General features: G+C 43.6%; 1 protein-coding gene across 8 annotated transcripts in view; it reads left to right on the top strand.

Annotated features, from left to right (window-relative positions):
• The window catches only part of LOC147027221 (AP2-associated protein kinase 1-like), a 186,925-nt gene that overhangs the window by 80,094 nt on the left and 84,390 nt on the right, over positions 1 to 22,441 (top strand). For all 8 annotated transcript variants that reach the window (XM_085883462.1, XM_085883470.1, XM_085883469.1 and 5 more), the window contains exons 7-13: positions 1,733 to 1,865; positions 12,060 to 12,163; positions 12,565 to 12,644; positions 13,216 to 13,379; positions 13,836 to 14,089; positions 16,211 to 16,306; positions 21,875 to 22,065. In XM_085883462.1, coding sequence (XP_085739588.1) covers positions 1,733 to 1,865; positions 12,060 to 12,163; positions 12,565 to 12,644; positions 13,216 to 13,379; positions 13,836 to 14,089; positions 16,211 to 16,306; positions 21,875 to 22,065 — 1,022 coding nt within the window. The remainder of the gene's footprint in view (positions 1 to 1,732; positions 1,866 to 12,059; positions 12,164 to 12,564; positions 12,645 to 13,215; positions 13,380 to 13,835; positions 14,090 to 16,210; positions 16,307 to 21,874; positions 22,066 to 22,441) is intronic.

The following is a 22,441-nucleotide window of genomic DNA, read 5'->3' as shown; positions in this document are numbered from 1 at the left end:
ATGATACGAAATGCTGTGGTTTCCACAGCGTGAAGCCGAGAAAGATAAGAGGCAGGAGCACCAGGTCAGAGGGGAGAGCAGTACTCCATCAGGCTGTGGATATAAAGCTTTGTATTTGGTCAGGAGCTCAGGTTTGCCAAGGAAGGACTTTTCATGACTGACTTTGCAGTTCAGTTTGGAAATGTGGCTTTCCCAGGAAAGATCATGACAGAGGGAGACCCAAAAGCTTGAATGAAAGCACTTCTTCAAGAAGATTGTTGAGGATGTAGATGAGGAGGTTGGGGGTGGGGGGGGGGAGGGTTCCAGATGGTCCTTTTGGAGGGACATTATGAGAGTGTGAGATTTGTCAGGATTGAAAGACACGTTCCAAGTGTTGGACCAGCTTGTGATTTTCATCCAGATCTGCAGAGAGCAAAGAAGAACTTGCTGCTTGCTGATCTGAGAGATGACAGATGGTACAGCAGAGGGTGGAGTCATCAGCAAAGAGATAAAGAGGATTTTCCAGAGAGTGAGAGATCATTGATTAAAACCAGAAAAAGCACAGGGCCCAGAATGCTGCCTTGAACTCCAGCCTCGACAGGAAGAGTGGATGGGAGACTTCCATTAAGGGCCACACATTGACTTCGACAGGAGGGGAAGTCTGCGGGCCATGAGTGGAGATTGCCTTGGATACAATAAGAAGAGAGTTTGGTGAGCAGTGCAGGATGCCAGACCACATCAAAAGTTGCGATATGGCTCTGACCCCATGTCTGGCATTGATGAGCTCCATCCATTGTTGGGAAAGCAAAAACAGCATGTCCAGGGAAGATTGACAACGTCCAGAAATAGCATGCTTTGGAGCCCAACTTAGAAATGTGGCTTGCCCAGGAAAATGATGAAGTACAATAAACGGGAAATGAGTTTGTAAAGAGATGATGAGCAGAGAAGGATGGGTTGGCATTCTTTGGACATTGCATTTGAGGTCAAGGAGTGTAATCATTATTATTATTTTTGTTTATTGTTTATTTCTGCGAGTCCAGGCAAAACAAAGCATTATCAATTGCCTTGCTTGGCACAAACTATCCAGAACTAAATCTTCAGTCCTAACTATATTGTGCATTGCAAGTTAATAAAAATGTATTTTCACTGAAGTGCTTCTACTTTCATTGTGAGATTTTTGCTGTCCCTCTTGCCTTGGAATAGACTGGGCCTTTGCAACTAGTTATTAAATTATGAAAATGCATTTCCAGCCTCTTTATATCGGCGTTTTTGATGAACGAGTCGACCATTTAATCGAGCAAACATTTTTGTTTATTTTGAACTTGCAAATGTGAGTACAGTTAAACTTTTTTTTTACTTTTCCATGTTTCCTTACTGGTTCTGTGGACACTTTTGTACTTTCCATTTTCATATTGCCTTGTCCATTGTATGTGACATCTGTGAATGTTACTGACATTGCTTTGCTATTCTTATCATGAAAATGCCCTCCTTATTGGTGACTTTAGCAAGCTGATGTTAAAGAATGCATCAGTATTTGGCAGTAAGTTTTATAATTTTATTTATTTTGAGTTATTAAACTCATAATGGAATCAAAACTTTGATAAAGCATAATGGTGCTTTGTGCACATCGGATGGAAGAACTTTGAATCATGTGTGGGTACTTATGCTAGCTAAATGTATGAACCTGGTTAACAATTAATTTTTCTGTAATCATCTTTCTCTTGCTTTTCTCTCCATCTCTCCTGAATTGCAGGCCTTGGGTTGCTTGCTGTACAAATTATGCTTCTTCACGTTGCCATTTGGTGAGAGCCAAGTGGCCATCTGTGATGGCAGCTTCACCATTCCTGACCATTCACGATACTCAAATGGCATGCATTGCCTCATCTGTAAGTATGCCTTGTATTACTTGCTCTCTTCCCATCTCACCTACCCCCTTCTCCTGCTCTATCGATATTGCGATTTTAGGGTCGACGGGGCGATTTCACGATGGGGTTTCTCGGACCCGCTTCCCTGACCGACGAACCTGAAGCTGACAAGCCACGGATAACTTTGAGGCCCGACAAGTTGCTAAGCATTGGCGCATGCCAGTTGATGCAGCTATATCTCGTAGGGTCCCCGTGCTCAGCCTCACGTTACCTTACCTGGTGACCTTGTATCTCAACTGGTGACTGAGCTCTCAACATCCCACCTTGTTTATTTACTTATTGTGATGCATCCGAGAGAAACTGTAGGTGTGGGTTTTGGCTCTCTTACATAGCGAATCGGTGGGGCACAACTTCCCGTCTGTTATGTACTCGCTGTGTCTAACCAACGAAGGGAAACACAATTGGGCAGGTTTGAAACGGTTTACCAAAGCAACAAAAGGCACTTATTTACAGGCACAGTTCATAAAGCACGTACGTACAATCGCAATTCACAAGGCACGTAGACATTAGAAACACAAGGAAAGCTTACCTTAACACAGAAAATCCCCTTGCACATTCTTCATTATCTAAGGACAGACAGGTGTGCCACACAATGAGAGAGAGAGAGAGAGACAGAGAGACACAGACACAGATCAGGGCTTGGTATCGACTCCGGTCTCACCCCACAAAAATAAGCAGACTTGCGTCGGTCCAAAGTGAAGGGTACGGAAGGGGGGAAGGAAAGGAAATGCGGTGCAGTGTCGGGAATGTCGTGTGTGTTTTTTAATTGCGGGAATCCTTCGGATTTCGGCAATTATGTTGGTTGGTTGTGTGTGTCTCTTTGTCTGTCTGTTTGTGTGTTTGTTTACACTGTAGCAGCCACACCATTTCAGCGATCATGACCAAACTGGGTACAGATGTTGGCCATGGTCCCACTTGGACACATCAATTTTTGGTGAATCTCGGTCAAAGGTCAAGGTCACCAAAAAACCGAAATTCTTATTTTCGCAATAACGTCCGCTAAAATGGTCGTATCGACTTTAAACCAAATCCAAAAATGTGCATCTTCCAATTCTGCATCCAACCATATGTCTCATTGGGGTATCACACCGACACCCTTCTTAGCAGTCGGGGGTCGAATGTCAGGGGGGTCGGGTCAAAACTTTCAAATTGCGATAAAAACGCCATTTCAAGTCCGATTGACTTCCAAGTTATGATCATGACCAAACTAAGTGCTATAACTCATTAAACAGTAGCACTATCGACTTGTAAGAACCAAATTGATTTCCAGGTTTTTGTTTTTTCAGAGATCATGGAGATATGACAAAGTTATTCCAGCAATTCCTTGTTCAACGAGCAATTTTGTTTGTTCGTTTGTTTGTTTGTTTTTGTTTCTGCGTTTCTGGAGCCAACACGGCTGAAGACTGTGTGCTGCGTTCGCCCCCTTTGCTCAGCCTTGTGTCAGCGCAACTTGCTTCAGATGGATCGACAGGTTTAGCCTGACATCCTGTGGTTTGGCAAACAGCCCATGGTTCGGCAAACAGGAAGAGCTTGGTCGGCATGAACGGTTTGGGAGACGCACAGCAGCGACTCGTGATTCGTTCGCTCACTCGGGCTTTTATTGAGCTTGCGGCGAGGCATGGCAAAGGCTCTTGAGGCCCCCTTTTACCCACTCGCCTTGCATCTCCATTGGCCCAGCGGGTCAGCTCTGCCACGCTCATGCGCTAAAGCCACACCCAAGAGCGTGGCATTGCCGTTTCCGACAGTAGTATTGAACGCGCGGGCACTGCTTTGCCCAGTGACTGTACTGGCAGCACTAACGTCAGCCATGAATGCATGTTGGAGTAATTGTGATGTTGGTGTGGCTGTGGCGTGGAACGGTGCAGGGGGGAAATAGGATGCGAAAAAAAGATCCGAAGGGATTAGGGGCGGAAGGTTGGAATACGAGATGCAAAACGGACGGGGACAATATCGAGCGGGTGCACCGAAGAGCAACAAGACTGATTCCGGAGCTACATGGTATGACCTACGAACATCAGCTCCAAGCCCTAAATCTCCACTCTGCACCATAGACTAAAAAGGTGACATGATCACAGTTTACAAGATCATGGTCGGTGAAGTAAATACCAGCAGAGATGTTCTTCATGAGGGCAATCCATCAAAGTACTTGAGGACATACATTCAAGCTGCACAGACACAGGTCAAGACTGGATATCAGAAGCAAGATCTTTAATCAGAGGATTGTAATGGATTGGAACATTCTCCCTGAAAAGGTGTGGTTGAAGCAAAATCGATTCAATCCTTTAAGGCCAAACTTTACATTTATTGGTGTAATCAAAGGTTCCTGACCGACAGTCCCGAATGCATGCACAAATGGTATGTGAATGATGACCATACAATGTAGAGAAGGGATGATTGCAGGAATATTCCTTCTTTCCCCATATTCTGATGATGATGTCCTGGAATGGATCAAATGAGGAGGGGGTTTACAGGATTCGAGAAATAAAGGGTGCAGGCTTTTTGGGAAGCACAGGGAACAGATGTTTGGGAGTGAAATGGTGTGGAATTGCGATGGACGGATGGGGTGAAGGAAGGAAGGAGGGATGGATGGATGGATGGATGGATTGAAAGTGGAAAATCTCCAGAAGGTGGGAAATCACAATGGGGATGGAACATGTTAATACTCGCAGCACATTTTCCCCCATTCCTGATACGAGGGGAAGGTACCTGACGAATTTACGAACTCAGCACATTTACGAATGAAATATCTAACTAGGGAATCATTTTTTGTGTTGAATGCTCCACCCCGGGGTCCATTTCCATAACCGCAACAATATTTTACCCTTAGGAACATGTCGAGTGTGTGAGTAGCAATTTCTTTCGTATTAATTCAATTTTATGGATGTAGCTTGGTTATATAGCAGTGCTGTATTTTGTGACCACCCCAAGTTTCCCTGAGATGGTGGGAAAAGAGCCTCTTGAACTTCCTCCATGGTCCATTGCATGTGTATGACAGGGCACAGCCTTGAGTCTGAGAGGCATCACAGAACACATGGGTAATCGGATGAAGAGAGCACCCTCCCCCTCCCCCTTTTTATGGTACTTATTAAAGAGCTACATGGAGAATCGAGCAATTGAGTGTGAGGGTATTAGAAGAGACACGTTAAGTGAAAGACGAGAACAGAGCAAGGAAGAGTAAAGTAAAACAACAGAAGTCGAGCAGAGCATGGGGTGTGTGGATCTGAACAGATTCATAACATTTACACACAGCACTTAAAATGTAACTTCTGACAGGTACAAGCTAAAGGTGGTGAAGTTGCTTGGAGATAGATCCGCTCCTTGTCCCAACGAAGAACCTTAAACTGAACTTCAATTTATGCTCTTGAATAAACTTTGATTATCTGCACGACGGCTCGAAATTTGAACTGATAAACTTGTTTGCGAAGTCCAGCAAAATTACATACTAATGTTTGAGCAAACCATTTCTTGTTGAGACATTTTTGAATGGCTTTGCTAATCCAGCAGGCTACAGTGATGTCATCCGAATTGTCCCCTATTCACCGGCCCTTTAGCCGTTTCTTTCAATAGAAATCATTTGGAAAAGGAAACATCAACAAAGAATTTGTGAATAGTCAGATTATTTTCCTTCCCATCATTGGTGATGACGTCAAAATATAATAAATATGCCATGTTGGCTGCAAGGAGTAGAGTTTGAAAGTGCATTATTCATCGTTTTATACGTTTAGTCCAGCAAGCATGTGTTTTCGGCACTTTGGGTGTGTTGACTGCTGAGGCGTCATGTGATTACACAGCCCAACTGTGCACAGCATTGCTTCGGACACCGAAAAAACCCCCCCCAAAAAAAAAAACCACAATTGTCGGATGTTGTGGAATTTTCTGATTTGTCCGATTAACTGACCTGGTGTAAATCCTGTTACTCAATCTGTGAGAAACAAATTAATTCACTGTCCACAATGAAAAGTACATTTGATCAGACAACATGTATTTTGTGGTACTACTGAGTCCAAAGGTACCAAAGCACTTAGATGTAAACATCGCAATGATTTTCACTAAGCAAAGTTGACATTTTCTGACATTGATATGCTTTCGTGTGAGTGGAGAGGGCTGGGAGATTCAAAGGGAGAGAGAACATGGTGACTTTCAGCTGGCCTTGGTGAGAATCAGACAAAATACTAAAAAGCAGACAACCAAAAGGAGTACAGGATAAAACCGTAGGTTATAGGTCTTTCAAAGAAATGAATATAAGGAATTGTGTATATAAAAGGCAGTGAGTACATGGGTCTGATAAGCATCTATATATAAGTGTGTGTGTGTGTGTGTGTGTGTGTGTGTGTGTGTGTGTGTGTGTGTGTGTGTGTGTGTGTGTGTGTGTGTGTGTGTGTGTGTGTGTGTGTGTGTGTGTGTGTGTGTGTGTCAGCCAGCTGTTTCTCGACAACCACTGGTCCGATCTAATTGAAACTTGCCAGCTCTATTGCTGGGGACCTGAGTATGTGCCTTTTCAAGTTTTGATATTAATTGGACAAGTGGTTCCCAAGTTATGGCCATTTATTTACCAAAGCAATGACAAGACATGTTGCTGTAGCCATTTATTTACCAAACCAATGACAAGATACGTTGCGTAGGCGTGGCTGCGTAGGCCGGTACGTGGCCGGCCGACGATGACGTCACGGGCCGTGGCGGTTACGATGAGGAAAGGCACCTTGGTTACCGTGGCGTTGGAGTGGCAATGGTCAATGGCAGCGAATGTCATGGCAAGCAAAGACAGGGAGGCAAACTTGATTTTAATTAACTCTGTGTGTGTATCACAGCAGTTGTTACTTCGATGCAAGCGATAATTCATGGAATGCATGTGAACATTCCGTATGGGCACGCACCACTTCTGGATAGTGATCACTTTTTTTCTCGATTTCTTATGCGCATTTATAGATAAACACAATGCTCCAATCCAGTCGTCATTTACGAGAACGAAGGAATGGACTGTGTAGTTGTTTGAAAGTTTTTTTTTTTTTTTTTTTTTACGTACAGCCACGCACGTACGGCCACGCACGTGCGAAGGAATGAACTGTGTGGTTGTTTCTGGCACGTGGTTTGTGCCTTTCTTCTTCCACAACCACCCCACCCCACAATGCTTCCCCCACAGCCCTCACACTCAAACCTTTCCCCTCACCCCACCACTCCCTCCCCCATGCCTCACCTTGCCCCTGAAAATCCTCCCCATCTTTGCACCATCACAATGCCCCCCCCCCCAACCATCTCTAACTTTACCGACCTCAAACATCCAAGGCCTCTGCTCTCCCCTGACATATCTCTCAATCCAGGCTGCTGCCGATAAACCAGACATCATCTGTTAAACAGAATCCTTCCTCTCACAGGACATCCCTGGCTCTCCTTTGTGTCTTTCCCCAGTTACTGTCTCCTCCATTTTGATAGGCCGGAACCACACCCCGGATGTGTTGTTGCACTTTACATCAAGAACTCTCTTTCTCACTGCTCTTGTGCTGATCTTGTACTTCCCAACCCCCATGAGTATGTGGCTGCAACTTCCCCTCTGCTCCCACCTCTTGTTCATGTGTGTGTTGTACCGTCCTCCGATCAGTGATGGCTCCACCTATCCACTCATCCCAACTCTCTCTTCCTTGTATGTGGTAATTTCAGTTGTCATCATGCAACTTGGCTGGGTGTTGGTACCTCTCTCACCAGCCATGACACTTCAGCAAAGGACTTGTGTGCCTCCATGGGACTGACTCGATCTGTGAACTTTCCAACCCAGATTTATTCTCCAAATGGCAAATCCTCCCTCCTAGACAAAGTCGAGAAGGGAGGATTTGGTCTAGAAGCCAGAGAGATGTCAAAATGAGGAATCTCTCTGGCTATAATCAGAGAGCTGCTTCAGCACTGGTGAATCTTGCATTTCACTCAAGTAGTTATTCTTAATTAATTATAGCAGGGACTGCAAGCAGCCAACTCTCTTTAAGACTGGTCTTCCATATATACTGCCCCTGATGTTAACTCGGCATAGGAATTCTTGCACAGCATCCTGCTCTCTCTGTCTCTGTCTCTGTCTCTGTCTCTGTCTCTGTCTCTGTCTCTGTCTCTGTCTCTGTCTCTGTCTCTGTCTCTCTCTCTGTATCTCTCTGTATCTCTCTGTATCTCTCTGTATCTCTCTGTATCTCTCTGTATCTCTCTGTATCTCTCTGTATCTCTCTGTATCTCTCTGTATCTCTCTGTATCTCTCTGTATCTCTCTGTATCTCTCTGTATCTCTCTGTATCTCTCTGTATCTCTCTGTATCTCTCTGTATCTCTCTGTATCTCTCTGTATCTCTCTGTATCTCTCTGTATCTCTATCTCTCTGTATCTCTATCTCTCTGTATCTCTCTGTATCTCTCTGTATCTCTCTGTATCTCTCTGTATCTCTCTGTATCTCTCTGTATCTCTCTGTATCTCTCTGTATCTCTCTGTATCTCTCTGTATCTCTCTGTATCTCTTTGTATCTCTCTGTATCTCTCTGTATCTCTCTGTATCTCTCTGTATCTCTCTGTATCTCTCTGTATCTCTCTGTATCTCTCTGTATCTCTCTGTATCTCTCTGTATCTCTCTGTATCTCTCTGTATCTCTCTGTATCTCTCTGTATCTCTCTGTATCTCTCTGTATCTCTCTGTATCTCTCTGTATCTCTCTGTATCTCTCTGTATCTCTCTGTATCTCTCTGTATCTCTCTGTATCTCTCTGTATCTCTCTGTATCTCTCTGTATCTCTCTGTATCTCTCTGTATCTCTCTGTATCTCTCTGTATCTCTCTGTATCTGTGTCTCTGTCTGTCTCTCTCTCTCTCTCTGTCTCTCTCTCTCTCTGTCTGTCTGTCTGTCTCTCTGTCTGTCTGTCTGTCTCTCTGTCTGTCTCTCTCTCTCTCTCTGTCTCTCTCTCTCTCTGTCTGTCTGTCTGTCTCTCTGTCTGTCTCTCTGTCTGTCTGTCTGTCTCTCTGTCTGTCTGTCTGTCTGTCTGTCTGTCTCTCTGTCTGTCTGTCTGTCTGTCTGTCTGTCTGTCTGTCTGTCTGTCTCTGTCTGTCTCTGTCTGTCTCTGTCTGTCTCTGTCTGTCTCTGTCTGTCTCTGTCTGTCTCTGTCTGTCTCTGTCTGTCTCTGTCTGTCTCTGTCTGTCTCTGTCTGTCTCTGTCTGTCTCTGTCTGTCTCTGTCTGTCTCTGTCTGTCTCTGTCTGTCTCTGTCTGTCTCTGTCTGTCTCTGTCTGTCTCTGTCTGTCTCTGTCTGTCTCTGTCTGTCTGTCTGTCTCTTTCTCGCTCTCTTTCTCGCTCTCTTTCTCGCTCTCTTTCTCGCTCTCTTTCTCGCTCTCTTTCTCGCTCTCTTTCTCGCTCTCTTTCTCGCTCTCTTTCTCGCTCTCTTTCTCGCTCTCTTTCTCGCTCTCTTTCTCGCTCTCTTTCTCGCTCTCTTTCTCGCTCTCTTTCTCGCTGTCTTTCTCGCTGTCTTTCTCGCTGTCTTTCTCGCTGTCTTTCTCGCTGTCTTTCTCGCTGTCTTTCTCGCTGTCTTTCTCTCTCTTTCTCTCTCTTTCTCTCTCATATATCCATGTGATCTCGTCTTCAATTATCCTACCCTTCTTTCCGCCCATAGTAAACTGAAACAACTTGCCCTTCTCTTCCTGGAAGGCAAATCTGACCGAAGGCAATCTCAGTGCTTTCCAAAAAGTCCGCAACAAGTGTGTGTCTACCCTCCAGAGAGCCAGAAAACATCTGTCCAACCTCAAGATTGAGCTTTCGAGCTCTTCTCACTCTTCCAAAACCTGGAAGTAAACTCTGTCTCTGGTGTATGCATCCCTTCCCCCACTTCAAAAAGCACCACAGCCGACTGCTTATGAAAAGGCTGAATGCCTCAATTCCGCATTTGCTTCCAAATCTTGTCTTAAACCCCTCACTCTCGGTGCCCATCCTTCCCTGTCACACCCAACTGCTCCTATATTCTGTCTTTTGAGAAGGTGGAAAAGGTTCTTTTAACATTCAACTCTGACTCTGCCACTGGACTGGACGGCATCAGCTCACGTGTCCTAAAAACCTGCTCTGCTGGTCTTGCACATCCTCTCTCTGCCCTTTTCACCTTATCATTTGTACTCTGTCATCTTCCATCTGCTTGGAAATCCGCGAACATCACTGCACTACATAAAAAGGTGAAAAAACTGATCCCCCTCAACGACTGATCTTTCAGCTTGCTTCCAATCATCATCATCAAGGTCATCAAATCCATGATCGCAGTTGATATAAAAACCTTCCTTTTCTCCAACAAACCTCATCTCAGATCACCAATTTTGTTTCAGACAAGGTCACTCCACCTTGGATGTGCTGCTTTTCCTCATCCAACAATGGATGGATCGGAGGCCCTCACTGTCAGGCATGAGTTCAGGGCCATGTCTGGACATTTTTCATGCCTTTGTTAGTCTGGAATCGTGCCTTTCTCTCTAATCTGTCAATCCAAGGCCAAATCCACATTTGGCTTACTGAATTCCTCTACTCTCATAGCCATGGTGTGGCACTCAACGGAATCCCATCATCTCCTCTCCTTGTCAATGCTGGAGTGCCCCAGGGCAGTGTTCTGGGCCAAGTCCTATTCCTGATATTCATCAATGATCTCTCTGACTCTGGAAAATCCTCTTTATATATTTACTGATGACTCCACCCTCTGCTGTGTCATCCCTCATCTTTTGGACAGATGGGCTGCAGCCTCATCCCCTCTCTTCACACCTTGAAAAAAATCACAAGTTGGTCAAACACTTGGGAGATATCTTTCAATCCTGACAAATGTCACACACTCACTATCTCTTTCTGAAAGGAGTGCCGGGCAAATACTCCTATCTGCTTTCTTGACAACATCTTCAGGAGGTTCATTCATTCAAATTCCTTGGTCTCATTATCAGCCACGATATTTCTTGGGCAAACCATATTTCAACATTTGCCTCCAAAGCCAGCCACCGACTGGGCATCCTTCGTCATACAAAGTCCTTCCTTGACACACCCGAACTCCTGTCCACCTACATGGCCTTCTTCCGCAGCTTGATGGAGAACTACTCTTCTCTCTGGGCTGGCTCCCCTGTCTCACATTTTGCTCAGCTTGATGCTGTGGGAACCAAGGCATTCAAAGGAATTGGAATCTCCCACACTGAAACTCAGTCTATGGGTCGATCACACCACCATCACAGAGAGGTTGGTGGTCTCTCTGTGTTCTTCCTCCTCCTTTCTAGTCTTGCTCTTTCCATTCTTTGTCCCCCCACCCCCTTGCTCCCATCCCAGGTGTCTGTCGGACTCATGCGGTCCACCATCAACCCTCTTCATCAACTAAATCCAGGATCATTGCTCACCTTCACAAATTTGTTCCTCTTTTGCTTTCCTACCTATGGAATCGTCTTCGACACGCTCTTCAATCTTTCTTCCCCCCTCCCCCCCCCCACCCACTTCAAGACTTCAAGACTTATTCACCGCCATCTCTATCTCAGATCGTACCTAATCCAAAAACATTATCTCTTGTAGCCTCGTCAGCTCCCCCATCTCATTCCCTCCTTCTTTCCAAATTTCCACTTTTACCATCTGAGAGTTTCCTTCTGTATCCATCTGTTCCACCCCATGCTTCCTCTCCGGCACCTCATTCATCCCCACACCCATCGTTTGTCCAATAATTATCTTTTGCCTTGACCTTCAACTCTGCTCTTGGTATCCCCCCCCCCCCCTTGCAACTGTTCTTTGTATGCTGTTGTGTCCTGATTCGTTCAGTGTACTAATTCTAGCTTTTCCACGAGCCTCAACTCTGTACACGAAAATAAAACCAGGACCATAACTGCAGTGAGCTTTGTGAAATTAACTTTCGACTTTCAACTTGGTTATTAGCGTTTCTCATTTGTATTTAATCTCAGGAGATGATGTGAAATTGCTGCTATGCTTGGCATGCAGGGGAGATTTGTGAGTTTCTGGAAATGGAACATCACCCAACAAATGAATGGCACTTTTATAGTGAAATGCTCACATGTTGAAAGAACTTATTTGATTTCTTCAGTTGACTTTTTTTCCACTCTAACTCGAGCCGTTGCAAATATAATCCGATGAATTTCTGACTTTAACTTTGTCATTTTTAACAACACCAATTTTGTGATTGATTTCCCTCCAGGTTACATGTTGGAACCAGACCAAGAATTACGTCCAGACATTTACCAAGTGTCTCATTTTGCCTTCAAGTTTGCAGGGAGGGATTGCCCCGTTGCAAACGTCAATGTGAGCAGTGATTTACAATTCCAATTTCGTGTGAGGGTGAGAGGTTCTTAGTTTGCAACATCGGTTCTGGCCTTGTTTGGAAATTCCCATCTCCTCTGCCTGTGGGTAAAGTGATCTTCCTTGGGCCATTTTGAAGCTTTTTTTTTCTTGACTATGAACATGGTGCATTTCCTTTGTGTTGAAAGTCATGTTTGTATTAAATTGCAACGAAGGGTGCTTTTATCCCCCCCCCTCCCATTATTGATTGAGATTCACATGGAAGAGATTCGGTTATTAGATCGGATATTGTGCTCATTCCCGGTGGTTAAATTTATTTGACAGTTGTGTGAACTGCAACTGCACTCTTCTCCAAGCGGTGAGATGTCGTCGATTCCTTTTTTCTTTTTTTTGTTACTCCACAGGGGGCAGTCCTGCCAGCTACACTTCCTGAACCATTGAAGGCAAGTGAAGCTGCAGCTCGGAAAACTCAGGCCAAAACCAAGTGAGTTTGATTGTAAAACGGTAACTGCAAAAATATCACAAATTTCCTTTTGAAAATTGTTCGGTTTCCTCTTCAGTTTGGTAATTTAGTGCAAATATAGCACATCGCTTGTGCAAACCAATATTTATTCCTGATTGCTTGATACTGATGGTCCAGAGAATAGATGTTTTATAAGCCTTTATCCCAATGAAGTACATCCATTTTTGGCAAGTTTACAAGTTGGAACTTGTTTATTGCTGGAAATGGCAATTTCATCATTCCTAACCCTCACAGAGTGGTGTCAGAGTGTGGCGATAGAGAAGATACTTTTCAACGTTTTAAAAATGAAATTGTTATCAAATGTATGTTTGTATGAAACGGTGAATAATCTTAATGATTTTAATAAATGGTGCAAATTTTGACATTTAGATGCCTAATTGTGTTTGCATAAAACCAGGTGAAGACTTTATAATAATATTAATACTATGAAATGTATTTGATTGATTTTTCTGGCACTGGTAAAATGTAACTGCATTGCTCATTGACACAATGGCAGCTCTCGTCTATCTCACCTTGGCCCTGACCTTGGCAGATTGACTGATGCTGTAGGTCCCACGGAGACGTCGATCGTGCCTCGGCAGCGTCCAAAAGCCGGGCAGAGCAATGCTACGGCAGGGGTTGCGATGCTACCTCTGCAAGCTGTTGCGTCGACACCACGCAAGCGGCCTGCTAGCAATGCTACACCACCACCACCAAGTCAGCTCTTTCACACTTTATATTCTCTCTCTTCATCTTTTTTTTAACCTGATTGATCCAACTGTAGTTGTCTGTGCACAGTCATCTGTTGCTCATGTTGTTTCTACAGCAGGTTTTGATATCGGTGTTTAGAGAAAAAATTCCTCACTTGGATACAAGTTTGAGTGGATTTCAACAAGGGCATTGTTTATTGTAAAAATTGTCACGTGTAATTGCTGAATAGTTCCGTGATTTGTGGTTAAGATTCTGGCAAAAGACAAAAATGGGGGAAATGATATATTTTGCAGTGAATATAATTTGATGGATAAATGGAGGTGTGCATGTGTGTGCGCACATGTGCTTGCCTGTCTGACAGGATTGTGCAGAGGTCGTACCTGAATCGAGCAATTTGCAAACGCTCATTTGACCTTTGCTTATTGCAATTTATTTATGGCTTTGTTTGCATCTTTCCATTAGCATCAAACAGCCAAGCTATGGTGTCACAAGCCGGGGGCAATCAAGTCCACACCCAGTCGGTTGCTCCTCAGCACCAGCCCTTTCAGAATCCACCCTCTGCACCATTAAATTATCTACAAGGAACACAGCAGAATTTTCCAGTGCAACAACCACTTCAGAAATTTGTCCAACCACAACGGTTTCATCAAGTTCACCCACAACAGCAAATTCAGCTTCAGCAGGTATACCTGCAACAGCAACAGATGCAGGCTCAGGTAACAGGATACATTCATCCACAGACTCTTCACCTTCTCATCTTTTAAAGATTTGTTCAAGACTTGCCATCCATTTCTTCTAACTATACATACATAAATTCTTTCATGCTCACATGTTGAAAGATTTGCAGCTCACGATTCATATTGGTAAAATGAAGCACACTGAGCAGGAGAAGAATAAATGATTAAAGCCAGACATTTCGAGAACAAGCCAGTTGTCTTCCTAAAAGGTATCAAGAGTAGTGTCATGGTGACACCACATTAAATTCCGTTGGGGATGGTTCTGCATCATTAATTGGTCAAAGTCATCACCAATCAGTCTGCTCTACGTTTAACTTATTTTGCAGCTTTTGTCGGTGTTGTACTTGATTACATAATCCCTTGTAAGTGGGATGCAAGGCGGCGTGTTGGATGATTGGCTTCTCACAGGAGTAAGAGGCTCTGATGTGTGCGCGTGTGTTTATACGTTTGACTTGTATCAAATGTGTGATGCAATATGTTGGTGAAACAATGCAGAGGCGTGATGTAAGAATAAATGTACACAGGAGCGGCACAAAAAACCCACATAAAACGACTGGTTGTCCACTACTCACTCGTCACTTTACTTATGAATACTGTCAAAATACAAGCTTCAGTATTCAGGTTGTAGAAAAGATAAGCCCGTAATGGCCGAAAAAAGGATCGGATGGATGATAAAACGATCACACGATTATGTAAGTGTGCAGAAGTTTTCTGCATTAAAGAATTATGAACTTCTTACCCATATGGATGAAATGAAATAATTAATGATACATACATACATACATACATACATATGACATAATGACCGGAACATAATAACCTCTGTGTTAACACCTTACCACGAGACTCTCAGAGACGCAGAGTACTTAAATATGGACATAAACGTTCAGTTAGGCACACCACAGCAAATCGGTTATGATTGGTTACAGCTTAACAAAAAAAAAAAATTCAAAATATCTGTAGATTACTAAACAGCAGTCGATTTAAGATCAATACTTCAAAAAAAAAATAAAAAAAAACACTCAAAAGTTTGGCAAATCGTGAACACATTAATGGAAGAGATGATCAAGAGGAACTCCCAATCCAACACATGGAAGCAATTTTGGACATAATTGACTTAATGTGTGGCTGACATTTCGTGAAATTCGTGCCCCCATGCTGCAGCGATCAGTGACGATTGATCGTTTATATTTGCAAGAGGTACGTTTGATAGTAATAATAATTTGCAAATTCCAATAAAATAACAAAGTTAATATGAAGTAAAAACTGTAAAAAGATCCCATGCACGATCCCCTATGTTGAACTGGGCATACACTCGGGGGCTTGAAATACAGGCAAACCAAACATTATCATCACAACAAAATTACATTTAATAAATTGTTAAAACTGCATCAGGTACGACCCACTATATATTATCTATATTAAATTTATGTTCGAGGCGCAAACACGAAAAATTTACAGACCGTAACAGGTCGTTCTACTGCATCCGCCATCTTGCTCGCACTGCAGTAACTGGAATGAACCGCTTTTGTTTCGGATAACCGTTCATGCTTCCGTTCCCCACCGTTCTATTTCTGGATTTTGTGTGCTTCTTTCCGTGACGACCGTTTTAGTTTCCATCACGACTCTTCTTGTGTGTAGAAAAAACGTGTTGGTTACCATTATATTTGCTATTACGACTGTAATTACTGTGTTGGTTTCAATTTCGGTCGCTTTTTCTTCAATTTTAGCTGTTTTTTGGAACAAGAATGATGGGTTTTCCTTCCGTCTGACCACGTTTACGTCTGTTTGTTAGGGGAGCCTGTGTAATACAACGTGAAAAAGTCAAGGGTTGTGAATACTTTGTGAAGGCACTGTATGTTATTGCGTTTTCTCTCTCTTTCTTTCTCTCTTTCTCTCTTTCTCTCTTTCTCTCTTTCTCTCTTTCTCTCTTTCTCTCTTTCTCTCTTTCTCTCTTTCTCTCTTTCTCTCTTTCTCTCTTTCTCTCTTTCTCTCTTTCTCTCTTTCTCTCTTATGCTTGGAGCCGTTTCTTCCACACACTAGCAGTGAAAGGTACTTTGATGGGGCAATGCACTTCTCACCCTTGTTATATCACTGCAGTTCCAAGCACTCCATCCACAGCAGCAACTTCTTCAGCAACAGCAGTTGCAGTTGCAGTACATGCAGCAAGTTGCTGCCATGCAGCATGCAGCACAGGTATAATTGATCAAGCTGTGACGCTTCATTTTTGCAGAAAATAGTTTCGGTTAAATTGTGCCAGTCACAGTTTTCTTCCCTTGATTGTTTTCTTTCCTTTTTTTTTTCTTCCTTTTTATTCAATTTACTATTTGTCATTTCTGAATGAAATAATGAAATGTCATTTCTGAATAAAATAATCTGTCTAATGAAATAATTCCTTTCATGGGTACCTGGTAATTATCGAATCCAATGAACTTTATGCATCCTTTTTTGAAAAGGTGGAACAATGTTGGAAGTTTTTTAAAATGTGGTATGCTTTTGGAATTATTTATATAATAGTGAGCTTATTTGTCCACCCATGCATAACATTCCATTCCACCCATTGGTTGGACAGCTGGCTTGACTCCACTCACAATTTCAATCTGAACGAGAAGGGCACTCGAAAGAGTGCACACCTCCACCACGCAATGCCTGATCCATGAGAACATATCGGGCTCAATACATTTTTGAAATATCATGCTATACAGTACTATATCGTTTTTGTCCCTATCTCTAAATGGTGAAGAATCACTTGAATAATTAAATAATTCTCGTATCCGGATTCGGATCTTCACCAAAATTGAATCAATTCTTCCTTGTCACACATCCAAACTGTCCACAACTTTTTGAGATATCCTGCACACAAACACACAGAAATGGGTGACAACATAACCTCCTTCACCTTCGGTGGCAGAGGTAAGTATGATGCCATATATCGTTTTTGGCCCTTTCAATGGTGAAGAATCACTTTAAAAATTCAATAATTCTTGTATCCAGATCCAGATTCGAATCTTCACCAAAATTCAATAAATTTGCCGTGGTCACAAACCTAACCTGTCCAAGTTTCATCCAAATCCATCCACAACTTTGAGATACCGTGACGTACTGTATATTAGTTTAGCTGCATCTCTCAATGGTGAAAAATCACTTTTAAAATTATCGGATCTGGATTCGGATCTTCACCAAAATTGAATCAATTCTTCCTTGTCGCACACCCAACATGTCGACCAAGTTTTATTTGGATCCATTCACAACGTTTGGTGATGTCTTTCACAAAGACAGACTCAAACAAACAAACAGACAGAGAGGGGTGAAAACATAACCTCCTTCACCTTCGGTGTCAGAGGTATAAATCTTGCGGCTGCCATTTTGGTGCTATGTGAAGCCAAAGACCTCTTCAGAGATGTCAGATTCACATGCCCTCCTTCCAAGTTTTCCACTCAGTGTAAAATGACCAATGTGACTGTTAAGATCATCAAATATCAAAAGGTTGGAGCCATTATGCGTCACGGGCCTTGTGAAGATTATAGTACGTTTCAGCCTCAGTGATCGAATCGGTGGTCTGTTATCTGTACACTGCACCAGAACTACTGCATTCTTTGAAGCAGGGCTTCTCCCGCACAGGCGATTTAGATCCTTGCAATTATTTCTGACTATTTTCTCTAAAACGACTCGACCAGGCACCGTAAAACTCATGTTATTATAAAGGTCTTGCTCTGAGGACTTCCGGGAATTCTGCGAGATTGTAAAAGAAAATGTCTGTCATTATTTTCTTTTAACGATGTTTACATATGCATCAGGAAGAAGATGATTGGTTTCGGTCATTTAGTTAATATTGGCACAATTAGGCTGCTCATTTTCTCTTGATAGTTGCAATTACACAGGGTTTCTGCATATTTTGTGGGATTGTGAGTTGGACTGGCGATATGTAGGAGTCATGCTGTTGCTGTTTAAATTGCAGTTTCTGTGAAATCGGTGAAAGCACGGTTGGGGAGGGGAAAGAGTTCAATATTCTGCTGTTTCGATGAGTTGATGAAGAAATATGTAACGATTGATGTGGGAATTCCCATTTGCTTTTATGAGCAGCAGGAGAGAGGAGGGGATAACAGAGTTGGGATTGGGAAACAGAGTGGGGTCAGCAAAGATTGGACAGAGTTTGGAGGGGTAGGTTGAGGCTTTTGGGTTGAGGAATTTCAGTGGAAGGGGGTGGGGGGTTGAGTTGTGGAGAGGGGGATTGAAGGCTTGATGTGGGGAGGGGAATGATGCATTAGGATTGGGAAGGAGAGTGGGAGGAGTTGAGCTGGGTGGTGTGGGTGTAGGGGAGAGCAAAGATGGGACAGAGTTGGTAGGGGCTTTTGGGTAGTGTCATCAGAAGGGGGTTGATGGTGGTCCGTAAGCCCTGCATAAAACTTGGGAGGACAAATACGGAAAGGGCAGAGGGTGCAAAATCAGAAAGGAAGTGGAAGAAGACAACAGAGCATCGATCTGATCTGTCTGATGGCAAAGTGATCGGCCCATGGACTCGGCCTCATCACGGGACGTTTCAATAATCTTAAAAACCTTGGTTTCCACGGCATCAAGCTGAACAAGGTGTGAGGCAGGGGAACCAACCTGGAGGTGAGAGCAATACTCCATCAAGCTGCAGATGAAAGCCTTGTAGGTGGATCGGAGTTAAGGTGTGTCAAGGAAGGACTTTGTACGACGGAGGATGCCCAGTCCGCACTGGCTTTGGAGGCCAACAATGAAATGTGGTTTCCCAAGAAAGATAATAGCTGCTCGTGAGACCCAAGAGTTTGAATGACTAAATGTCCTAAAGAGGATTGTAAGAGAGTGGATAGGAGTGTTTCCTTTTGGAGAGAGATCATGATGGTGTAAGATTTGTCAGGATTGAAACACATTGCAAGTGTTTGACCAGCTGGGGATTTTTTTTCAACGTCTTAAGAGAGTGAAGAGGCTGCTGCCTGCCTGTCTGAAGTATGAGTGGTGTCACGGTACAGGGTGGAGTAATCAGCAAATTCATGTCTCTGCATGTTGTGAGCGAGAGATCAATAGACATCTTGGTTGGGCCTGGCGAGTCGTGGATTCACTGGATCATGGGGTGTGACGCTGTCGGTACCTATGCAGGAGGACGAAAGTCAGAGTCTTAAAGTACTTGGTGCTTCCAGGGTTACTCTACGGATGTGAGACTTGGACTCTGACCAGGGATCTGAGATGGAGACTTAACTCCTTCAGTACCAGGTCTCTGGAAAATCCTTGGCTATTGTTGGTCAATCTTTGTGTCCAATGAGCGGTTGCCAAGAGAGACTCAAATGAGATTTGTTACCTGCATCGTCCATGAGTGTCAGCTGAGGCTGCATGGACATGTACCTCGTTTTCCTGATGCTGGTCCTGCTCTCCAGATTCTCTCAGTGAGTGAGCCTCGTCAGTCGAGGAGGCCAACGGGACAACTATATGACTCATTGTTGCAGCAGGTTGCTCGGCATCTCAAGAAGATGGGAATGGGCTAGGCATCTGCCTGCGAGAAGGCCGGATGGAGGACTCTGGAGTACTGGTGGAAAGTGGATGCAGCGATGTGCTGCTCTGGTACATGCTCCCATACCTGACCTGGCATATGTTGGCTGTGAGAGTAGAGTAAGTCAGTGAGCCATGTGTGGAGTTGGCCTTGGATTCCATAAGCAGATATTATGGAGAGTAAGGCAGGATGCCGGACTGTATCAAAAGCATGAGATATGTCCAGATCTCACTTTTGACATTGAGGGCCTCCATCCATTGTTGGGTGAGTAGAAGCTGCATATCCAAGATTGTGTGATCTGGTCTGAAACCTAATTGGTGATCTGACAAGTTGTTGGAGAAAAGGAAAGATTTAATATCAACTGCAAATGATGGATTCCATGACCTTGCTGATTGGAAGTAAGCTGTTCGGTCTGTAGTTAAAGGGATCAGTTTTTTGGCAGTTTGCAAGGAAGTCAGAAATTGTCGCAAGCAATTTTCCAGAAATCCATATGGCTTTTTCTTGTGGATGAGCTCCTTGTGCCACACTTTTTCAAAAGCCTTTGAGATGTCAAGAGCAACAACCCTGGCTTCACCACTATGATCCAAACTCCTCTTCACATGTTCAGTGATTAAGGATAGTACATTGCCAGTTGACCTGCTCACCTTCACGTTTTCATTCCTCTTTTCTTTTGTTTTTTTTTTTCCCCCACCTTTGGAACACGTTCCCACACTCTTTAATCCCACTCTTCCCTCCAGGTCTTCAAAACAGCTGTTCACCACCATCTCTTATCTTCTCCCATCCAAAACCACAATCTTTTATACCTTCGCCAATACACCCCAAACCCACCTCCTTGAGCTCGAATCACAAACAGATTCTGTATATTGTCACTTAGCATCCTCAAATACTCATTTACAGTGGTTGCTCGCCAGGTGAAATGAGTGACATGCCGCACTTGAGCCAACACGATGATATTGATTGAAAAAGTGATTGCGATGCATGATCGCAGCAGCGCAAATAAGAGTGAACCATGGTAGTGTGTGATTTCACTTTGTAGGTTCGAGAAGGGATAAAGAGAACTGTACCAACATGGTTCCAATCATACACTTCCTTGGCAGTTTCAAGTGGGTTGTGACAAACGATTGAGTTCCAGTGAACATCAGGAATAAAAGAACGCAAGCCATGCCAGTCAGCATTGCTGTATTGGAAGACAGTTTGATGGCAGGATGAACAACAGTTGATGGTGAGCAGTAAGAAACCTGAACTTCGATGTTGACATGATCAGTTTCCGAGAGAGGGGGAGGGAAGATTTTTATTTTTTTTGCACGACTATCTCCAAGTTTTGAGCACAAAAATTGATCAAGAAGATTCCTGTTATTATTTACTCAATCGGGAATTTGAGTAGGAGCTAAAATTATTTGAGTAAGGTTATGTGGCTGGCAAAGTTAAATACACCAACACCAAAAGCATCTGTGCTGTGATGGTGGATTAACCGTTCTTCGTGATCAACATTAAAGTCTCCAAAGACCATAACATCAGCAGTTGAACGTCAAAAAAGCACCACATCAATACTGTTGGTAATGTCATCGAAAATAGCACAATCGTTTCAATTCAGCGACATGCGGACCATTCATTGGCTGCTATTCGGCAACGAGCGGATGGTTCCTTGGCCTCGATTTGGCAATAAGCGGATCTTTCATTTGTCTATTCGGTATCATTGGCATTTTATTTCACAACAAGTCGATATTTCATTGGGCTTTATTCAACAACAAGCATATCATTATTTGGCCTTTATTTGGTAATAACTGGATCGTTCAATGTGGTGATTGAATATGATGGCTCCTCGGAAGTCAATATCACATGACAAGCATGTTAAAATGAAAGCCGAAGGTTACTCCTTGTGGATAATTGTAGTCCAACTTCATGTTTCAGCAGGAGCTTTTATGTATGATTTGTAAGGAGGTTATATACAACTGGTCGTGTTGGATGACATGCCCAACTTGCAGTGTTGGAAATTTGAGTGGTTGAGGAAGAAAGCCAAAACTCTTCAAAAATGAGGTTAATGTTAAGTACCTTACAATATGTTCTTTTCATGATAGACTCGGACTCGGTGGAGAGCTTGTGAATGACCTTGCTGAAAGTACAGGTGTTAACATTTCTTCAAGGACTCCATGATGCACATTAGTGCAGTCATCTTAAAGTATATGTTCCTGAGTTGTCATTGATGTTTTGAACAATTATTTGATTATCCTCTTCCTCATTGTTCTCGAGTGCAGCAGGTACCTCAACCAGCACCACCGCCACCAGTCTCTGTAACACCTCCGACTTCACCAACGAAACAGCGCCCACCAGGGCACAGGCGCATCTTGAGTGACGTGACACACAGCTCAGTGTTTGGTGTTTCGGCAAGTCGCTCTACACAGCAAATGGCTGCAGCAGCGGCCAATGCATCACTCAACAAATCCAAGTGTGTCATGTGCTGAGTTTTCTTTCTTTGCTTTATTTGCTATTTTTTTTTGGTTGTGTTGTGAAAGGGCACTTTTGTCACAATAACTGAGCACTGGTCAATTAGGAAATAGGTGGGTTGAAATGCAAGTCATCTAATGAGGCTTCCTAAATAAGTTGAAACGGGCGAGAATCCCACTTGCTGTTGTATTTGCAGAAAGTGCAGTGAAAACATTGTTTAATTCAGCCTTTTTTTCTCTCTCTCCCCTCTCTCTCCCCTCTCTCCCCCTCTCTCCTCCGCCTCTCTCCCCCGCCTCTCTCCCCCGCCTCTCTCCCCCGCCTCTCTCCCCCGCCTCTCTCCCCCGCCTCTCTCCCCGCCTCTCTCCCCCGCCTCTCTC

This window comes from Eptatretus burgeri, chromosome 5, assembly GCF_056783735.1.
Source record: "Eptatretus burgeri isolate ZD-2024b chromosome 5, Ebu_testis_v1, whole genome shotgun sequence".
In the NCBI taxonomy this organism is placed as follows: domain Eukaryota; kingdom Metazoa; phylum Chordata; class Myxini; order Myxiniformes; family Myxinidae; genus Eptatretus; species Eptatretus burgeri.
Note: the sequence above shows the minus strand (reverse complement) of the source record. Positions and strands in the feature narration are given on the sequence as shown.